Consider the following 21,026-nt stretch of genomic DNA (forward strand, 5'->3'; position numbering starts at 1 on the left):
TACACAACATATGCCCTGTCAAAGCTGCTGTTAACTCTGTTTTCCCCCTTCAGTTCACTTAAAAATTATCTGTGACACATTAAAATGATAACAATTTGTCATATATTCTACTTTTTTTTAAAATGTTCTTTTTGTTTGGAATGGCACAGTATACAGTACAATTTCTTTGGCCTTTAACACTTCGGTATCACAGTCTTTCTTTAGTCCGCTTCAAATATTTTCCATCGTATAATCACCCCCTTCCCTGGGAATTGGGAAAGGTGATCGTATATAGTCCAACAGTTTTTTGTCCATGTTGCCTTTCCAAGGCTTTTTGTTCTTAAGTCATTCTATTCTAAGAGTAGCAGAAGAGAGCGGGCTGTTACAAAATACAGATAGCTTTAAACGAAATCAGATCTTCGCAGTTTCACATACTCAGTCCATTTTGTTCAAATCCGGTAAAACTTTCCATGTCGCACTCTGAGGAAAAATTACCATATATTCTACTTTTATAAGATATGCGACAAGGAACACCACAGCGTTGACACCCATGGGACAGCATTAGCATGATTTAAGCAACCCAGATTGGCTGCAATGTGAACATTCACATTTGGATTTAACTTTCAATTATTCTACTTTAAAAAAAAAATCAAAACCAAAACATCCTCCTCTTTCTTTCTTCTCTCCCTCTGTCTGTCTTCAGTCTCCTTCTGACACCATTACGTAAGAATATCTTGTTTTAACTTCTCTCAGTGAAACCTGTGATTGCAACATCATTGTTATTCTCCACATTATGCAACCAGGTGAAGTGCAGGTCATGTGAATTATACTAAACCTACTGTAAACAAGATTTTGGGCACCCACCTGGGACGCAGTTAGAGCGACCGCTGGGGGGCCCCGGACCACAGATTGAGAACCACCTCTGTAGACACATGAAAGGGGGTGGAGAAGGGGGAAGTACGCAGCCACTCAGGGCAGACGGGCACTGTGGAGCTAAATATTCATCCCCACTTAACATGTCAATCAGGATTAATGCCCTTACAAACCTCTCCTTTAGGTTCATCCTGGCCCTTTCACTGGTGGGAGAACCGGAGCCGGGGCAGAGGCGCTGATATATAAGGCAGACCAGAACAGGACAAGCAACACAACAACTCCAAAGCAGAGCGGATTCAGTAGCGCACACAGCGGAGCGTTGCCTGGACTTGTGTTTCACGTCTGTGCGTCCTGACAGGCGTAATGACTGATCACACACATTCGAGAGCGTGATCCATATCGACTGACATGTCAGCGCTCCTTGAACTCACACAGATCTGCTATTTTTAACATTTTTACGCGGATGGATTACTCATGCAGCACTTTCTGACGCTGCACATGCTTTTATTCCCATGCACACAGACTCGCAGGAGCTCATAAAGTCGCTGTTTTTGGGACGCTTTCACTAAACTTGCTGCAGCGTGAACTGTATTAGAGTGAGCACTTCCCGAGATGGAGTTGAAGAGCGCTTGTCGTATGTTCCTTTTCCCCGTGCAAATGCTCTTTTGTATCGTCAGGGCGAGTTTGTCAGCGCTTTTGCCTGGCAGAAGGAAGGACCTGACCAAGGAGGTGGTATTGGTCACCGGAGGGGGAAGAGGCATCGGGCGTCACCTGGCCAAAGAGTTCGCCAGGCAGGGGGCCAGAAAGGTAATTTCATTTACAGACGACCTGTTGCACACACGTTTGTCCAACCACACACACGAAGTACACAGTTACATTCATCAGTCGAGTAATTAATGACTTCTACTCATTTGTCAACTTTTTCGCAGTGATAAGTCAAACTTTTGCTGGTCCCAGCTTCTTAAATGTGGGAGTTTATCACCTCTATTAGTAAATCATTGCAGAAAATGAAGACTTTTCAAGTTTCCAATTGCTGGCTGCAAAAGAAAGCTCTTATATTTATCCATTTGGCTCCTCAGATAGTGTGTTGAGCCTATTTTTCAGTCTGTAATGTGGCGTTTATTCTCAAAATAGTTTGCAGATTGATCTCCTGTGAGAGAAATGTTTAGTTTTAAGTCTACTTTAGGAGTTATTTTGTTTTCTTAAAGCATGCTTATGTGTGCCCACCAGTTGCAGAAGAAGTCGGTCATACTTTTGCTGGTTTCAGCCTCTTAAATGTGAGAGTTTATCCCATCTATTTGTAAAGCACTGCAGACAATGAAGACTTTTTAATTTTCCAGCTGCAGCAGAAAGCTCTTATTTATCCAATTGGGTCCTCAGGAAGTATGTTGAGCCTATTTTCCAAACATTTTCAGTCTCCAATGTGGCATTTGATCTCAAAATACTTTGCAGATTTAACTCAGGTGAGCTAAATATTTAGTTTTGAGTCTACTTTAGGAGTAATTTTTTTTTCTTGAAGCATGCTTCTATGTGCCCACCAGTTGCAGTAGAAGTCAGTCAGCCTGCCTCCACACACCTCCCCCCTCCCAGTACTCCTGTCCACCCTGTCCCAGGTGTATTGTTGTTCCACTGTTCAATGAAAGCAGGGATCATAACCTCTCAGAAGCCTAGTTGGTCCAGTGAGACTGGAGGCACTGCCTGTAATTTTGGTTCAAGTATTGCACAACAACCTCGGGTCAACGTGAGGGCAGGTCTGCACTGCCTGGATGCCTGATTGAAGTGATTAAGAGCTGCACTGGGCTGACACCCTGATAGGGTCTGTGGTGGATGCTGTATGACTGACATGTCCAGAAAGTGTGTTATTGATAGATTCAGACTGCGGTCAAGACATTCACCTCAGTGTGTTTATATTTGGGAAGTTGAATTTAGAAATAGGGCGGACATGTGCAGTCCCCATAATCACAGCCCTACTATTACCACATTAGAAGGTCATGTTATTTTGTGACCAGTCTTTGTGCTGTCGTAAAACCTGCCAACATATCACAACATATAACAAAGACTCCTTATTGCTTTAATGAGAGCCAGATTAGACTCTGTTTTCATTGTAAGAAGAGGACATGAGGCGTCTTTTATGGCTGAAACTAAACGAACAACAAACAGAGATCAGGAACAATGAGTGACTGAATGTTATCTTGCGTTAGTCCAATAACAAGATGATTGCTCTAAACTCACAGTAACCGAACAGATGCCTAAGAGGTTGATATGTCAGGAACATAATGAACAGTCTTGTTTACCACCAGATTGAAGTTGTATTTCATCATTTTTCCCCAGATGGGTGTCGATGTGAACTCTTCATGCTGTTACTCAGGGTTTTTATTGCTCTCTGGAACACGTTCAAGTGTGTAACACCCTGTCCTATAGATCATAAAGTTAACTCAACTCAACTGAACTCAACTTAATTCATATTGCATGATTCATACAAGAATGCAGCCCACTGTGCAAGAAAACAACAGAAATGGGATAGTAAAAAAATCACAAAAAATACATAATTTTGCAAGAGTTAGGCGACTTTAATCGTAAAATTATAAATTTTGAATCTTAATGCGAAAAAATCCACCATTTTATTTTATTTTGTTTATTTTGACAGGGACAGTGTGCAGCCATTTAGGTGCACCAGTTATCTATGAGCTAATCTACATCTGGAGTCCCCGCAGGAGACACAATGCCATTCTTAGATTAGATTATAATATAGATTAACGCTTTATTGTCATTGGATATCAAACACAACAACATTTAAAGTGACAGTGATCCATTACAGCTGCATAAAGTTTGTGTGTATGCACTCAAAAACAAGCAAAAAAAAATCATATAATTTCCCGGATTGCTGAAATGCTAAATGCAAAATAAATATAGAGGGTATGATATAGTTTAAATTAATTAAAATGATATTCTTATATAACATTACCACAAATTAAACCACCAGATTTAAAAAAAACAGGGTCTTATCTTACTTTTTGAAGGAGATGTAATCCAGAGATCATCACCAGATTACATCTCTGAAGTTAAAAAAATCTAGAGCATGTCACGTTCGCCAACCCTTACAATGCAAATCAGTCTGCTCACTTGAAATTGGTCTAAAAACTCCTCATTCACTCCTGCCAGTTCCTGAAAATCCCCCTCCCCTCCCATCAAACCTCCCCCTCCCACCCGAACCATCCCTCACCCTAACAAGCAGCAGTCACTTTGGCCTGCGATGCTTCAGTAGCTGCACAGACAGTTCCTCCAGAGCTGCACAGACAGTTCCTCCAGTTCCTCGCTCTGTTTCCATCATCATTTCAAGCTACGCTTAGTCTACCAATCCAGTGGGTGAACATTACACAGCTGAGTGCCTGATGAGCCGCTGGTGTCCCTTTTAGCCGTAATGTGCTAATACAGAGCAGCTCGATTTTTGATCACCTCAGATGGGAGTCATCATTACACATGGAAGAACGAGGCAGTAATTTCCCTGCTAGAAAGCTTTGAGCGGCCCTGGCTGAAAGCTGCGGGTTATAATTATCCTTACATGTGTGACACGGGCTTCACGTCTCTGATGCTCTCTCAAGGCGCAATTTCAGCAGCTTGAAAACATTGCTAAAAGCTTGGTGAAACACTAACTGCCTCCCCTGTCTTTCAATGCCATCTCCTTGGGGAATGAGCAAGAAGAAACCAGTGGGTTTTAAAAGCTTTACTCTGCAGCTGCACAACAAAGGATGTCACCACGCTTTTCAGCACCTCATTGTTGGGTATTATCAAGGTGTGAAGGCTTTGAAAACAACACCTGGGGTAACGCGTATGACAATTACTCCCTGCCTAAAGAGATGCTAAAAGGATACAGGGCTGCAATTATGAATGGGAATAACCTCTACGAACTCGCACTCACCCCTGTTTGAGCCCCTTTGTGATTGGCAGCCGGAATTTCCTTTTCCCTCTGCTCGGGCTTTAGTGTTTTCACGGTGTGAGGAAGACTAACTACAGCGTTGATGAAAGAATCCGGCAAGATTGTGAACTGGGGACTCAGGAGGGGTGCCAGGTCTTCTTGTTTGCAGTTAGAGGAGGAACTGTTGCAGAACGAAGCTCAGAAACAATAAACCAGAGCAATGTGTTTTCAAAAACAGCATCCAAGTTCAGAGCACAGCGAGAGGTCTTTCGGAACAATCCCAGTAAATAGCTCAAGTTAGAACAGCATTCTTCTTCAAAGATCCTTTTATAGAATATTTCAGCACCATGGAAACAACTCCAGAAGAAAGTGTTTGCAGAAAACATCGATTTTTATGTGGTTGTTAAGATTACATAAGGAGACCACTGCAAGGGAGATGAAGAAGAGAGAGGAGGCACTGACAACAGGTTTACTGTGGGTGTGCATGTTGTGCTGGAGGCGGGAAGCACACCGCTCCCAGCTGGGTATTGCCCTGCAACTGACCTTGCTGTCTCCGCAGTAATTAGACAGCGGCAGGCGACTGCCTCCTGAACTCCTGCTGCCCCCTCTGTGTGCCGCCTCTCTGCTGGCCCATACAATGGGTGTGAAGAGGAGGGTTCAGACCCACTCGAACATTCAGACCCTGCAGATAATGTCACAGAAATTCAGTGCATCTCTTAACATTCGTGACATTTTCAGGAGCTTAGCCCTTAAGTTTTTTAAAGTTGCTTCATCACAGAGGTGAAGTTTTCCCGGTCTGATAGTCTCTCTGTGATGTTTACATTATATCCAAGATGGCAGATGAAGTAGAGGTTGTTGTGTGATTACAGACTTTGGCCTTTTATGTAAATGCTTTGTGTAATTGAATAAATACACTACCAGTCAAAAGTTTGGTCACACCTTCTCATTCAAGTGTTTGTATTTTTTTTAATTATTTGAAACACTGTAGATTAAAACCAAATACATCTAAACTATGAAAGAACATATATGGAATTATTTAATTCACAAAAAAGGGTTAAACAAACCAGAATATGTTTTATATTATAGATTCTGTAAAGTAGCCCCCTTTTTCCTTCATGACAGCTTTGCACACTCTTGGTATTCTCTCCGTCTGCTTCGTGAAGTGGTCTCCTGGAACGGTTTCTGATAACATGAGCCTTGTCAAGAGTTTATTAGCAGAATGACTTGCCTTCTTAATGTGTTTGAGACCATCAGTTGTGTTGTTCAGAGGTAGGGTTAGTACACAATGGATAGCCCTATTTGACTACTGTTGTAATCCAGATTATGGCAAAACCAGATTATTTCATAGTTTTGATGTCTTCAGTTTTAATCTACAATATGGAAAATAATTAAAACAAATACAAACCATTGCATGAGAAGGTGTGTCCAAACTTGTGACTGGTACTGTATATGCTTTGATAGTTGAAGGAGTAGAGCAGAAATATTATGATGCAGCGTCATTGCATGCACACCATCGCACTGGTTGCATGACACAAATATCAACCCCACCCAATTGTATGTAGGCTTTTATCTGCTGCTTTTATTAATTGACTCGACCTTACTTCTCAAAGATTAAGCCAGACTAAAACTGGAGTTTTAGAATAAATGATAACATGTGAGAATGACTGAAATCGCACTATGTCGAATTTCCTGAAGTGGAGCCAACATTCCTTGATAATGGGGTTGGGGATTAATTTTCTCACGCATATATAACACGAATAAGAATAAAAATGAGAATAATACTTTTATTTGTATAGCACTAGTAACAGAGTGCTTAACAAAAACAGTAAAAACAAACAATACAAGTAGAGAGGTTAAATGTAAAAAATTAGAATGATTTCACAAAATAACTTTTGTAACATTTTTACATATCTTAATTTTTTTTTCTATCTTTATTTATCTATTTTATTTTTACTTATTTTATTTTACTTATTGAACTTTATTCTTGATTGTACTTATGTCTGGGTTGCTGCACCAACCGAATTTCCCCCCGGGATCAATAAAGTAACATCTTAACTTATCTTAAATAAAAGCTTTACCATCAGAGGTGTGTCTTGAGTGTTGAAATAAAATTAGAGACTGATTCTGCAAGTCAGATGTATACTCCTCAATCTGCCCCAAACTAACCTTTGCATGCTCCACAGTTTGCATCCAGGGCTTTGACCCAGAAGTCAAATTGAGTAGATGTAAATGTGTAGAGGGAAGCCTGCGTTGTTCTCTGCCTTCAGATATCACCATAAGGAATAGAAATAGCATGCATATAATTTGTACAGAGCTGTAAAGTTGTTTGTGTTGGTTTGTGACATAAAAGGTCAATCAGAAGAAGGTGCAATAGTAACCAGCTGAAGGGTAGGAGGGGGGTCTACTGTAGCGGACATACTTTTGTCAATGAATCGATTCTCACCTGGTGCTTGTAAACTGGGACGAGGACGGAATGGAGCTTCCAATGTAGCTCGACTTAACTGTGCGTGTAAGTGTACCAAGAGACTAACCCTGCATTCACCTTGAGTCTGAATGATCTGAACTTGCTTGCAACTGGAAAAAATTAATGTGAGGGCTCATCAAATCAGAAAGTGGAGCACATTTTGGTACCTAACTGACAGACTTGATGTGAAATGACGTCGAAAAATTGTAGCCTTGATGATCAAAAACGTCACATTTATGTCTCATCTTTTTGTCTGTTTCTATTCTCTGTCATAGTATAAGTTGTAACCATGTCAACGTTAAGTGCATGAGATAAAAATGGAGGAGAAAACAACCATTCTTTGTATTTGGATGACAGAGAGCAGTCAAAGGAGAACATGACTGCAGCAGTCAGTAAATAGTGGCATCTGCACCCTGGCTCTTCAGGGTAAGCCTTGCAGGAGTAATTTGCTGATCAGAGAGCTTTCACTTGCAGCACATGTTCACGTTGAGTCTTGTTCGACATCCTTTGCTAGAACAATCAATGGTTTATCTCTGATAGCGAAGGCGGCTTGTGCAAGGTCAATTCAAAACAGTTTCTTACTGTTTCTTTCCAGATAGCAATTTGGCCCCATGCTTGTTTGTTCTGAGGGTCCTGTGTGTTGTGACGGGTGATAAACCTAATGAATTAAATAACATTTAAGCAGGAGAACACAGTTTGAGTGCTGACTTTTAATGAGAGCTGTCAGCTTTGTTTGTAAGGCTCAAATCCTATTAAAAGCTTTCGCTTATTTATCAAGCCCTGTCTGCCTTCACTGATTACCTTAACGGGCCTGCAAATGAAGCAAACAGAAACCCCAATCAAAGGCAACTCAAACAAGGGCGGCTCACAGGCAGAGCCAAACCCTTATTGCTTCAGATCTGATAAAGAAATAAAGGACAGAATCCAGACTGCAATCAGTGGCGTCCCCGGAGCTTTAAAGTGTCAGTGTTTCCATGTTTGGTTAGCTTCTGACGCTATTAGAATCACACATGAACACTGTGTTAATTTGGTGATTTTAAAGGGTTGTGATTGTGCGAATGGACAAACTGTCATTGGCGGTTTGTAATGTTTGGCCAAGTTTAATTTTCTAAAAGATTGGCACAGTTTGAAAGCATCCTGTTATGGCAAGATGACGCATTCAATCCTCGCAAAGGATGCCGTGTGATTATCTGAAGCAATGAAACCCTTGCGAGCACCAAGAAACACGCTCTCTGTTCTGTATGTGTATGCCTACACACACTCTGTATTCCTGCCTCTCACATACACAATATCACTTTCCACAAGACTTTTTGCTCAAATATTAACCTTGGTCACGGGCGACTGGCCAAATCCCACACTGGCATCCTCAGCACTTCACACACGCACTGTTTTCAGACTCCCTGACCAGAAATGACGGGGCTCATCTGCCCAACAGGCCGTGTAATCTCTTTGAGAATTTGTGTTTGAGAGATGAGGAGGGCTCACCCCCTGATTTCATTACCTTTCCCTGACCCCAAAGACTGACAGATCTAATTGCCCAATCACTAGTCCCTCCCCACCCCCACCCCTTGCCTACCTCCATCCAACCTCATGTTCCCTGCTCAAATGACCGGCCTTCATTTAGTCTCCTGGTGGATGAAGAGACAGTTCATTCACACAGCAACCCCCAAGTCTTTAATCTTGCTGGAAAACTATTTGTTGGAGTGAAAATGGCCTCTCTGTTCTCTGAATGAAAAGAGCGTCACTGCCCAAAGACCTCCAGAGTTACACCAGGCCTCTCTGGTAGAGATAATGCACAAAACAAACATCATGTTATGTCGAGGAGTGACTGTGAAAACGACTGTTTTCTTCTATTTGTAGGTCTCTGACTTGGTCAATCAATCAATCATTATTTGTATAGCCCCATATCACAACAAACGTTAACTCAAGACGCTTTTACAAACATAGGAGGAACAGAGACCCAACACCAAGACAGGGTAAGACTCAGTCTTACCCCACCTTAATCCACCATGAGCATTGCACCTCGATGTATTTATCAAGTTACAGTGGTGAGGAAAAACTTCCTTTTAACAGGCAAAAACCTCGAGCAGAACCAGACTCATGTTAGACACACATCTGGCTCGACCGAGTTGGGTCTGGAGAGAGGGATAGAGGAGATTAAGAGACAGAGTGAGCGGTGATTAGTGATGAGAAGAGTAGTAAAAGCTGTTGCCACTGGAGTCCAGCATGTCCGTATCAGCTGGAATCTGGAACGTCCACAGCAGCAGGAAGTCAGAGGAACCTACGAGACAAGGGAGCTCAGGGACTCCAGAAAGGTCCATGTTTAGTGACTTTCAATGGGACAGGGAGAGTTAAAAGGTTCATTTGGACCAAGAGTTCCAGAGTCTTTTAGCCCCCGGAACTAAAAGGTTCCTTTGCCCCCATTGTTGTCTGTGTTTCAGCCGTGGGCTGAAGTCCCAGGTAGATTGTGCAAATCAGGCCAGTGACATTTGGAAAAATCTTTTTTTCTCAAATAATATTTTGAAATCTTAATAAACAACTAAACTAGTATGCATTCCCAGGAACTCCCTCTGTGTTTCAGCAACTGTGTAAACTCCACAAACGTTACGTTCAGCTGAAAGTCCCAGGACCTTTGAAAAGTACTACCCCCAAAGCAGGGGCTTTTCAGGGGAAGATTAACTACCCCTGAACTAAATTTAGACCCTGGTTCTTCCGGTCGAAACGCATGTAGTTCAGGGGTTAAGTCCCCAGTTCAGGGGTAAAGTCCCCAGTTCCAGGGTAAAGTTCCTGCGGTCGAAAAACACCTAAAGTAAGTGATGAGTGGGTTGGGGGGAAGAGGGTGAGATAGGATCCCAGTTCCCCCGGCAGTCTAAGCCTATGGCGGCATAACTAAGAGCTGGTAAAAGGCTGATTCAGCTCTAACTATAAGCTTTATCAAAAAGGAAAGTTTGAAGCCTAATCTTAAAAGATTAGATCTGCCTCTGATCTTGAATTTCATTGCAGAATATTAAGCTATGTTTTATGTTCCTTCTGATAGGTCATCCTGTGGGGAAGGACTGAAAAGTGCCTTAAGGAAACAGCTGAGGAGATCTCTCTCTCAGGGACAGAGTGCCACTACTTCCTCTGTGACGTGGCAAACCGGGAAGAAGTTTACAAGCAGGCCAAGGTGGTTAGAGAAAAGGTAAACAAGCTCAACATTTCTATGAAAATGTGTCATCCGCTGAGTGAAACATTGCATGACATATTCCTGGGATGCCTCTCTGTCTGCTCTGTATGTACACTGAGTCTGAGCTGCTCTGTCTAGGCAAGGCAAGGCAAGGCAGCTTTATTTGTATAGCGCATTTCATACACGAGGGCAACTCAATGTGCTTTACATTAACACATTAAAAGCATTGGAGACATTCAGACAAGCATAAAAGAACATAATTAAAATGACAAATATGATAAAACAGAAAAGAAAAGGAAAATTAGAAATATATTAAAAATTACATTAAAATGTTAGTTTAAAGTGAGTTAAAATAATCTAAGATAGGAAGGCAGAGGTAAATAAAAAAGTCTTAATCTTTGATTTAAAAGAGGTGAGAGTTTGAGCAGACCTACAGCTTTCAGGGAGCTTGTTCCAGATATGTGGTGCATAATGACTAAACGCTGCTTCACCATGTTTCGTTCTGACTCTAGGAACTGAAAGCAGACCAGTACCTGATGACCTCAGAGGTCGAGGTGGTTCATAAAGTAGTAGCAGATCAGCAATGTATTTTGGGCCTAAACCATTCAGTGCTTTATAAACCATCAGCAGGATTTTAAAGTCTATTCTCTGACAGACAGGAAGCCAGTGTAGAGATCTAAGAACTGGAGTAATGTGGTCTACTTTTTTGGTCCTTGTTAGGACTCGAGCAGCAGCATTCTGTATGAGCTGCAGCCGTCTGATGGACTTTTTAGGGAGTCCTGTAAAGACCCCGTTACAGTAGTCTAGTCTGCTAAAGATAAATGCATGGACGAGTTTTTCTGCATCCTGCTGAGACATAAGTCCTTTAATCCTTGATATATTCTTAAGGTGATAGTAGGCTGACTTTGTAATTGTCTTAATGTGGCTGCTGAAATTAAGGTCTGAGTCTATGACTACACCAAGGTTTCTGGCTTGGTTTGAACATTTCATCATTGCAGATTGGAGCTGAGCAGTAACCTTTAACCTTTCTTCCTTGGCTCCAAAAACAATCATTTCAGTTTTTTCTTTGTTTAACTGAAGAAAGTTCTGGCTCGTCCAGTCATTGATTTGTTCAATGCATTTACTCAGTGTTTGTATGGGACTATAATCCCCTGGTGATATGGTGATGTAAATGTGTGTGTCATCTGCATAGCTATGGTATTTTATTTGGTTGTTTCTTATTATCTGACCTAAGGGGAGCATGTAGATGTTGAATAGTAGAGGCCCCAGAATGGATCCTTGAGGTACTCCACATACGATTTTCATCCGCTCAGATGTGTATTTACCTATAGACACAAAATAGTCCCGGTCATTTAAATAGGACTTAAGCCAATTTAGTACTGCACCAGAGATTCCCACCCAGTTTTCAAGTCTGTCCAGTAGTATCTTGTGGTCAACTGTGTCAAAAGCAGCACTAAGATCAAGTGATACCAAAACTGAGATTTTGCCGTTGTCTGTGTTTAAATGAATATCATTGAGGACCTTGACTAGAGCGGTCTCTGTGCTGTGATGTGATCGGAATCCTGATTGGAAGACATCAAAACAGTCATTTATCATTAGATAATTGTTCAGTTGTTGAAAAACAGCTTTTTCAATAATTTTACTTAAAAAAGGGAGGTTTGATATCGGCCTATAGTTGTTCATTTCTGATGCATCTAAATTGTTCTTCTTCAGGAGGGGTTTAATTACTGCTGTTTTCATGGCCTGGGGGAAGACACCTGTAAGAAGAGACATGTTGACAATTTGAAGCAGATCCGAGGTCATGCAGTCTGAAACCTTTTTGAAAAATGGTGATGGTAGAATGTCAAGGCAGCAGGATGAGGATTTCAAATGCTGTATTATATCTTGTAGGTTTTTGTAATTTATTGGATTAAATTGTGTCATAGTGATTGAGTTGTTTTTTGGTGGACACACAGATAACACATTCCCAGTACCTCGTACAGTAGTGCTGACTGCTTGTCTGATTTTCTGAATTTTGGCAGTGAAGAAGAATGCAAATTCATTGCAGGCCTTGGTAGATAAGTGTTCAGAGGCCACTGGCACAGGGGGGTTTGTTAGCCTGTCGACTGTAGCAAACAGGGCGCGTGCATTATCTTTGTTTTTGGAGATAATGTCTGAGAAGAAGGTCTGCCTTGACTTTTTCAGTTCTAGATTAAACATGTGAAGTCTTTCTTTATAAATGTCATAATGAACCTGAAGCTTTGTTTTACGCCACCTGCGCTCAGCTTTTCGACATTCTTTTTTTTCATGTTTGACCTGCATGGTATTCCTCCAAGGCGATTTTTTCTTATTGGAGACCACTTTTAATTTAGTTGGTGCAATGGAATCAATAATGTTTGTAATTTTTAAAGTGAAATCTTCTACAAGTTCATTTGCAGAGAACCTAGAGAGGGGGGTTATGGAAGAGAAAGCCTGAATAAATATATCACTGGTACTTTCAGTAATGTAACGTTTTGAGATAACCTCAGTTTGAACATTAGTGTTCACAGATAAATCACTTTCAAAGAAAACACAGCAGTGATCAGAGAGAGCAACATCAGATACAAGAACCTTGGAAATGTTTAGACCCTTGGAGATAACCAAGTCTAGGATGTGGCCCCTGTTGTGTGTGGGCTGCGTCACATGCTGAGTGAGTCCAAAGTTGTCAAGGACATAACACAGTTCTTCAGTCACTCTGTCCTCAGGTTTGTCAACATGGATGTTAAAATCACCAACAATTAAAACAGAATCAAAGTCAGTGCAGATAAGAGACAGTAGTTCAACAAGGTTATCAAAGAAATCAGTACAGTATTTAGGTGGTCTGTAAATATTAAGAAATATAGACCGAGAGGATGTATTTAACTGAAGAGCCACATATTCAAAAGAAGTGAAATTTCCATAAAACACCTGCTTGCATTTGAATAACTCATTAAAAATTATACTAACACCTCCTCCTTTTTTATGCGTTCTAGTCTCACTCACAAAAGAGAAGTTTGGAGGGCATGATTCAATGTGTACAGCTGCACTGTTATCTTGGTCTAACCAAGTCTCTGTTAAAAACATAAAATTAAGATTGTGTTTAATAATAAAATCATTTATTAAAAAAGATTTGCCTCCCAGAGACCTGATATTTAATAAAGCTAAGTTTAGTGAGTTAAAACCAGTTGTGTTATTTTTTACAGCTGTTTGTGGCTGACGAGGAAGTGGAGCTAAATTTAATAAGTTGGCAGATTTAGTCGAGTATCTTCTGTTTCTTAGCAGATTTACCCTTTTTCTATTTCCTGTCAACAGAGGAATTGAGGAGGCTACCTGAATTCCACAGGGCCCCGGCTTTTCCTGGTTGAAAATATTAATGATATCAGCTTTGAAGCCTGGACCCGGCCCATATCAGTTAGAATTGTTATGATGATGATGATTCTGAGGAGGTGAAGGGGCTTTGTGAAGTTTCTGTGATGGTGGTTTCGGGCACGGTGGTGGGCTGGGGGCTGGGCGATGGGGTAGATTTAGGGGAGAGAATATGGGATTTGGACGGGGTGTAAGCTTGATTCCAACATTGACAAGCTTTTTCATCTCATCCGTAAAATCCAGGAGGGGGGAGGAGGGAGAGAGAGTGACTGGAGAGGGCGGGGAGTTGGCTGGTGTTTGGGGTGGTGAAGAATAGAAATCTCCTCCTGTTGGGAGTGGAGGCCACTCCTCTTGTTGGGGGGTGGAAGATGGCCGCAGTGGAGGCCACTCCTCTTGTTGGGGGGGTGAAGATGGCCGCAGTGGAGGCCACTCCTCTTGTTGGGGGGTGGAAGATGGCCGCAGTGGAGGCCACTCCTCTTGTTGGGGGGGTGAAGATGGCCGCAATCTAGGACGCTCCTCTCGTTGGGGGGTTGAAGTTGGCGGCACTGGAGGACGCTCCTCTTGGGGGGGTGAAGGTGGCGGCGATGAAGACTCCTCCTGGCTCAGCGATCTCAGTCGTTTTCCTCCAGAATGTGGTCTTATCTTCTGTTTTGTTTTGTCTTGTCTCTTGTCCTTGGCCAGGGAAGCTGGTGTGTGATACACAGAGTAAAATAGGTTGGAAGTGAACAATCTTACTCCTGACTTGTTTAGGCAAAATCCATCTGCCTTAAAAAGGTGTCTGCGTTCCCAGAAAATATTAAAATTGTCAATAAAGTTCACTGATTGAGCAGCACATGTAGCTTTGAGCCATTTGTTCAAAATCAACAGCCTGCTGAATCTCTCGTCCCCTCTTCGGACAGTCGGTAGAGGGCCACTGATAAACACCACAGTATCAACAGATCTGACTTTGCGCAGCAGATCAGTAAAATCTTGTTTCAATACCTCAGATTGTTGCTTCACAACATCCAAGGCCCCAGTGTGAAGAATGAGTGATTTCACCGTTGTGTGGTCAGCAACAATGTCCAGAATTTTGTCTGAAATGTCAGAGACCGAATCGTTGGTGAAGCAGAGGACTTTGGTGTTTCTCTTGCCACAGAGGCTACTGACCTCTTTCACGGCACCATCGCCCACGATCAGTGTTTCAGGCCCAGTCGTCAGCTCCCTCTGCGGCCTTTTGCTTATAGATTTGGTCTCGTACCTTCCCTTGGTCTTCGAGGACACAGGGTTTCTCAGGTCCTGGGATGGAGAGTCAGGATCTTGTGAAAGTGGTGCAAATCTGTTCTCTAAATGTATCTTTGTTTCTTCTACAGGTTTGCTCTTACTAGTACTTTTTACTGCTGTCCATGGCTGTTTCCTCCTTGGTAGGGGGGTTGAGGCGGCACTCCTTCTGGATGAGAGTGCAGGCCAGCCAGTCGCATCAGAAATCTCAGGGCGCTTGGCTCTGCCTGTTATCCGTTCTCTCATGTCCGTGGGAAACGTTTTATCTTTAGGCCTAGCGCCAAGAGTGTTCCAGCTGGTCCCAACTGCACAGTCCTCCTGTTTTGGAGTGTCATTGTTTGGGCTAACTAGCCGTGTGTTAGCAGGTACATGTCTGCTGCTCTGACCCCATGGAAGAGTGGTGTCATTCCCGCATAGTCCATTCACTTCCACATTCACTTCTATCCGATGCATCTTTGTTTCCAGCACAGCAATTTTCTGAAGGATCTTCTGAAAATCGTCCACAGTGAAAGGAGGCATTTTGGTTCCAGTTAGCTTAGCTGCTAACAGGCTTTTGCCGATCAGTAGGCCACGTTTGCAGTTTCGATAAAATGTCGAGATAAGGCAGTTGTTTACTTTGTCGACAGTAAATTATAGTCCCAGTGGTTTCTAAGTATCCTGGAGTGACTGCTTGTAGTCTCTCAGTGAAGAAAAAAGAGTTAAAATGAAAAGAATGCAAGCATAAGCAAGAGCAAGCAAAAAAGCGTCTGCACTCCTCAAGAGCAGGAAGGGCTGTATCTGCTGTATAGATTACACTTCACCTGAAGTCTCTGAACAACAGCAGAGAACATAGAGTACAGCTCTGGAGCATCACAACTATCACGTCATAAAGCAGACACAACATCTCTAACTCCTCTGTTTTCATTCTTGTTTTTAATCTCAGGTTGGAGATGTTACGATATTAGTGAACAATGCGGCTGTGGTCCACGGCAAAAGCTTGATGGACAGCGACGATGATGCCCTCCTGAAATCCCAACACATCAACACCATGGGACAGTTCTGGGTAAGACTTGAAGAAAGTGAAGCAGAGGCGGTTTTCAGGCAGAAGGAGGGGAATTCCTCCCAGCAGATTACCCTTATCACTTTCCTTCTTTGATTATAGCATGGCAGCATTTATTGCTGGCAAACTCAGACGTGTCAATCACAGCTGCTATTATGGCAGGTTAAGTGGGGTATTTCCAAATCTCCCCTCAGCTCCTGAAACATCAGAGGGGGTTTTGAAACTCTTGGCATTTTTATTTTTGAATAGAGATGAAAAGACTGTGTGGTATGCAGACAGAAATGCAATTATCAACTAAATGGAAATGGAAATTTAATCTCTGGTTACACTGTGGGCCTGTTTCTGGTGTCTGTTCTTTTTTGCTCTGCTGAATATAATTCACCTTCTATTACCGTGCTTTCTTCTATCTTGTCTTTATTCTCTTAATTTCTCCTGTCTCCATTCCAGACAACAAAGGCCTTCCTTCCTCGGATGCTGGAGCTGCAGCACGGCCATGTAGTGTGCATAAACTCCATCCTGTCCCAGTCCCCCATCCCCGGGGCCATAGACTACTGCACCTCCAAGGCATCATCGCTGGCCTTCATGGAGAGTCTGACGCTCGGCCTGCTGGACTGTCCCGGCGTCAGCTGCACAACCGTGCTGCCCTTTCACACCAATACAGAGATGTTCCAGGGCATGAGAGTCAGGTACACAACCATTCTCTATTTTTATGAAAACATAGAGGGGCATTGTATATTTGACTGAACCAAGACAAAGCAAGATATGTTCCCCAGAAGAGCTACAGTGTTCCCGCCTGTCAATCAATCAAAATTCACCCTACGTACAGTGTGTGACGATCGAGAAATGAGCTATCCAGACTGCAGTCGTCTTTTGAACCAGACTGTAAACATGTTTATTTCTGCTGTAAAGATCGGCTTTTTTGAATTGGTGTGTATGTGGTTTCCGGTACTTCCGGAGCCAGCCTCAAGTGGACACTCAAGGAACTGCGGAGGTTGTCGCTTGGTCTTCACCCACGAATGCTCGTGATGAAAATATTTAACTCAAAACTACTCTTTTCTTTGTCAGGTTTCCTCAGCTCTTTCCTCCTCTCAAACCCGAGGTGGTCGCCCAGAGGACTGTGGATGCCGTCAGAGCTGACAAGGCCTTCCTCTACATGCCCTGGACTATGCATGCTCTTGTTATTCTAAAAAGGTAAAACAACAATCTTTTGTTTTCACATTTGTATTCATCAGCACAACTTCTCCATGCTCATCCTTCTCTCTCACTTTTCAGCTTCATGCCACAAGTTGCACTTGAAGAAATCCACAAGTTTTCCGGGAGTTATACCTGCATGAACACATTCAAAGGGAGGACATGAACCTGGACTGAGCACAAACTGCGAGCGCCCTGAGCCGCTCTTGGGTGTAATGAAGGGAATATGGACCTATAAACATGTTGAAGTGGAGGAGGCCCCATTCCAGTGTGAAGACAAACACTTAGGGGACACACAAGGGTTGTTGCTCCTGCAGGTAGAATTAATCGATAAGCTGCAGGACACACCCTGGTCCCATTTGTATGCATGTGTGCAGGCGTATGTGTATAGTATAAAGGACTGAATGCCATTCTCACTCTGAACAGAGGCCATGCTTAGTTCTGAACCAGTAGTTATTCTAGGAGGTTTTTATTTGTGACACTTGTGTTAGTCTGTTTTTCCACCTCTTTTTTTTATTCTCCTTTTTAACTTGTTTTTGAATCCAAACCAGATAATAAATGGAGTTTTAGAGACGCGCTGTGTTTCTTTGTGCATGATGAAACAGAAAAGTGAGCACTTGGGAGGAACACATTGTTTCGTGTGGGGGTTTTGACTCCCAAAGCAGAGTGAAACACCTTTGATTTATTCCAAGCATGAGATGAGTGACTGTGACAGACGATGTTGTCAAAACATAAAACACACGCTCGGGGGGGGGGCATAATTGTGTTATTGTTTGTTCTCTGCTGTCACAAAATGGTGCAGGGGGGTGGTGGAATTCTGCAAAACCAAAATGAACTCATAATAAGTGGTGAGAACTTTGCCCTTACAAGTGCAGAGGGATCAAAAACTGCACGAAGGAACACGGCCAGGCAGAGAGACACGAGGCCTTAACTCTTTAACTGTAACTTCTCTTTCTACAGTCTTGAAATATCTGCAGCTGCTTCTGATTTGTGGTTGTTGATATACGTAATGTGCATGAGCAAAAACTGAGAGGCTAATATTCCAGACAACATAATTGGACCCTAATAAGCCTCTTCTGCTGTTTTGAAAATCAATCAATCTTATCCTTATTTGTGTAGCGCCACATCACAACAAACGTTATCTCAAGACGCTTTTACAAGGTCTAGACCACTCTATGTTAAATTATTAACAGAGACCCAACACCAAAACAGGATAAAACTTATCTCATCTTAATCCTCCATATGTAGAGAACTTTGCAGCATTTAGCAAGTTACAGCAGCGAGGAAATACTTCCTTTAACAGGCTGAAACCTCGAGCAGAACCACTCAGGTTAGACACACATCTGCCTGGACTGAGTATAAGATTTCCCTTTGTGATGCTATGTAGCACAGTTTCAGGAACAGGACCACATCTCGACCGCCTCCTCTTCTGGCACCCTCATGAATTCAAACCTATCAGGCCAGGATGTTTTTGCTACCTTTTTTTCACTAGTATTTCAAGTTAGCATAGACCATCTCATGATGATAATGAGCACTCTCAACTCAAGGCTGTTTGGTCGTAAGAGGCCAAAAACCCCTTTTTTGAAAAATGCTCCTGGCATGATAATGTAAATCTAGAAAATAAGGTGTTTAAATTGCATTCTTTGATATCCAAGTATGAAATTTGGCATAGGGTATCCTGAAACATAGGGGAAAGTGGCAAAAAAAGATTCTGGTGCTTGCTGATTTTAGATTTTAAAATATCATCCACAAAATGCACAACAAGACTTTAAAAATAGCATCTGTTGAATGAAATCTCATTCGAAATGGTCACTTTTGAGCATTATATGGTCAATTTCACAGCCTCATTTGTATTCAAAAAACTGCCCAAACTTTTTAAGCTTCAATTTGAGCCTCTTTATCTTAAATATTACACTTCCTGTGGCTATACATACTTCACCAAACCCCAAGTCAGAGAGAGAGAGAGAGAGAGTCCCTCTCCTCCAACTTCGTTCTCACTTTCTGCGTCCCTTCCTCACTTTTTCTTTCATGCCGGGCCTTAAAGGTGGTTTCATCATGCCTGGGAGCTACAGTGGATCCTATAATGAGCTTCCCCAAACTGCAAGAAGTCCAATGAATCTCTATTAGATCAATAAATCATTGACAGATTGTATCCCGGTGAGGGAGTGGTCCTTGCTAGTGAAACATCTTATAGCCTCATAGGCCGGCTGTGGAAAGCCATAAAGGCATTTTAAAGGTTTTTGTGATGATCAGGGATGCCACACTCCAATGTGTTAGGAACTGCACACATAGCAGTGTTGGTCCTTTGCTGGTGTGAAGTGTTCTTGCGATGTTTTTGCTTGTTTGAACTCCTAAAAGAACACATGGCTTTAGTCTCCTCTTCCAAATCCCAGTTACCCAACAAGGTTGATTATTCATTAAGCAGCTGAGAGACCTGAGTGTGCACCACTTAGTTTTCTCCAACTCTCTCTGCTTACCTGATAAAAACAATAAACCTGTAAATAAAACCTGTTGTCCTCGCCACTATATTGGACACCTGTGATTTTAGCACTAGTCAACTATGTAGTGCACAAACAAAGACAGAAAGAGGACCAACTCTTGCTGCATTAAGGCAGGAAATTGAAAGTTCAGGTTGCATCGCTTCGCAAAGACGCAAACTGTAAGGGATCATGAGTTGCAGTAAAAAAAACTAATGAGGTTAAGGAGAGTTTGTGCTCTTTTTTATATCACAGATGGTGCCGAGAGAATCAGAACCTGTAAAAGTTTAATGAGATGAGGTTAAATATCCGACCACAGTGAGGTTTATCACGGTGAAACACAGAGCTGTGGTTAAGAAAAGGGAAATACCACACTGAGCAGCACTTTTTTAATCTCATTTGTTTAACATACTCAACCTGTAAAGAAAAGGAACAAATTTAATCTGTTAGAAGCTCAGTTTAAGGAAAAATGAAACATCAATGTTCCATTTAGACTCACCACAGCCGTTAATGTTCCAGCTGGGTGTAATATCGCACTTAGTAAGACCATCATTAGTCTAACCGAGCTCTTTTACACCACATTAAATGGCAGTTAAAGTTATTTGACCCTCCAAAACAGTATTTGCTTTCACACATTAAACAGACACTTTGATTAATCATCTTTATCATATTCTCATTCCCTGTGTTTGCTCACTGAGATGCTCTGATTGTTCCCTCTAAGGCTGTAACAAGTATATTTAGATCAGAGCAAAGAGCAATGTTCAGCAAAACATGCAACAGAGCGCAAATTTGTGCTTATCCGCAGGCCGTGCTGTTTTCTTCCTTCCGTGCTGTGAGGTTAATCATGAAGCCGAGGCTCTTTATTTGGACGGTGATATGTGCAGCATGACAACACATGCAGTTACCTCACTTATTACTGAGTCTTATGAAGCGGCCAGGATTGAATAAGACATGAGTAAGATGTGACAACTTGTGTATGTGCAAAGTCTGTCTAATCTGTGGGTTCTGTAACAGACAAAGGACTTTGACCCTGCAGATCTGAGTCATACTTCAACCTGTAGAGATAAACAGTGCACTGTACACCAAGTGGTTTAAAAACATGTTGAAGTAGTTTTCTGTTCTTTCTAAGTAATTCAATTAGTTTAGAAAGCTTTTCAGGTCCTCCTCAAGGTTTCAGCCTGTTGAAGGGAAGGGTAACACTTATAATGCATCATAAGCACATTTATAAAGCCTTATGAATGCATTGATAAGGCTTTATAAAAATCTTTATAAGTGATCAGGAACTCACTCTGTATCACAAG

At 42.1% G+C, this 21,026-nt stretch overlaps 1 protein-coding gene across 6 annotated transcripts in view; it reads left to right on the forward strand.

Moving 5' to 3' along the window:
• The window catches only part of dhrs3b (dehydrogenase/reductase (SDR family) member 3b), a 26,033-nt gene extending 8,211 nt beyond the window's left edge, over window positions 1–17,822 (forward strand). For 4 of the 6 annotated variants that reach the window (XM_034682780.1, XM_034682772.1, XM_034682792.1 and 1 more), the window contains exons 3-8: window positions 1,037–1,659; window positions 10,270–10,413; window positions 15,941–16,060; window positions 16,505–16,743; window positions 17,123–17,248; window positions 17,330–17,822. In XM_034682780.1, coding sequence (XP_034538671.1) covers window positions 1,465–1,659; window positions 10,270–10,413; window positions 15,941–16,060; window positions 16,505–16,743; window positions 17,123–17,248; window positions 17,330–17,414 — 909 coding nt within the window. In that variant the 5' untranslated portion in view covers window positions 1,037–1,464 and the 3' untranslated portion in view covers window positions 17,415–17,822. The remainder of the gene's footprint in view (window positions 1–1,036; window positions 1,660–10,269; window positions 10,414–15,940; window positions 16,061–16,504; window positions 16,744–17,122; window positions 17,249–17,329) is intronic. The other 2 variants (XM_034682758.1, XM_034682764.1) reach the window with 1 other exon arrangement.
• The last annotated feature ends 3,204 nt before the right edge of the window (window positions 17,823–21,026 follow it).

Source organism: Notolabrus celidotus, chromosome 1, assembly GCF_009762535.1.
Source record: "Notolabrus celidotus isolate fNotCel1 chromosome 1, fNotCel1.pri, whole genome shotgun sequence".
In the NCBI taxonomy this organism is placed as follows: Eukaryota; Metazoa; Chordata; class Actinopteri; order Labriformes; family Labridae; genus Notolabrus; species Notolabrus celidotus.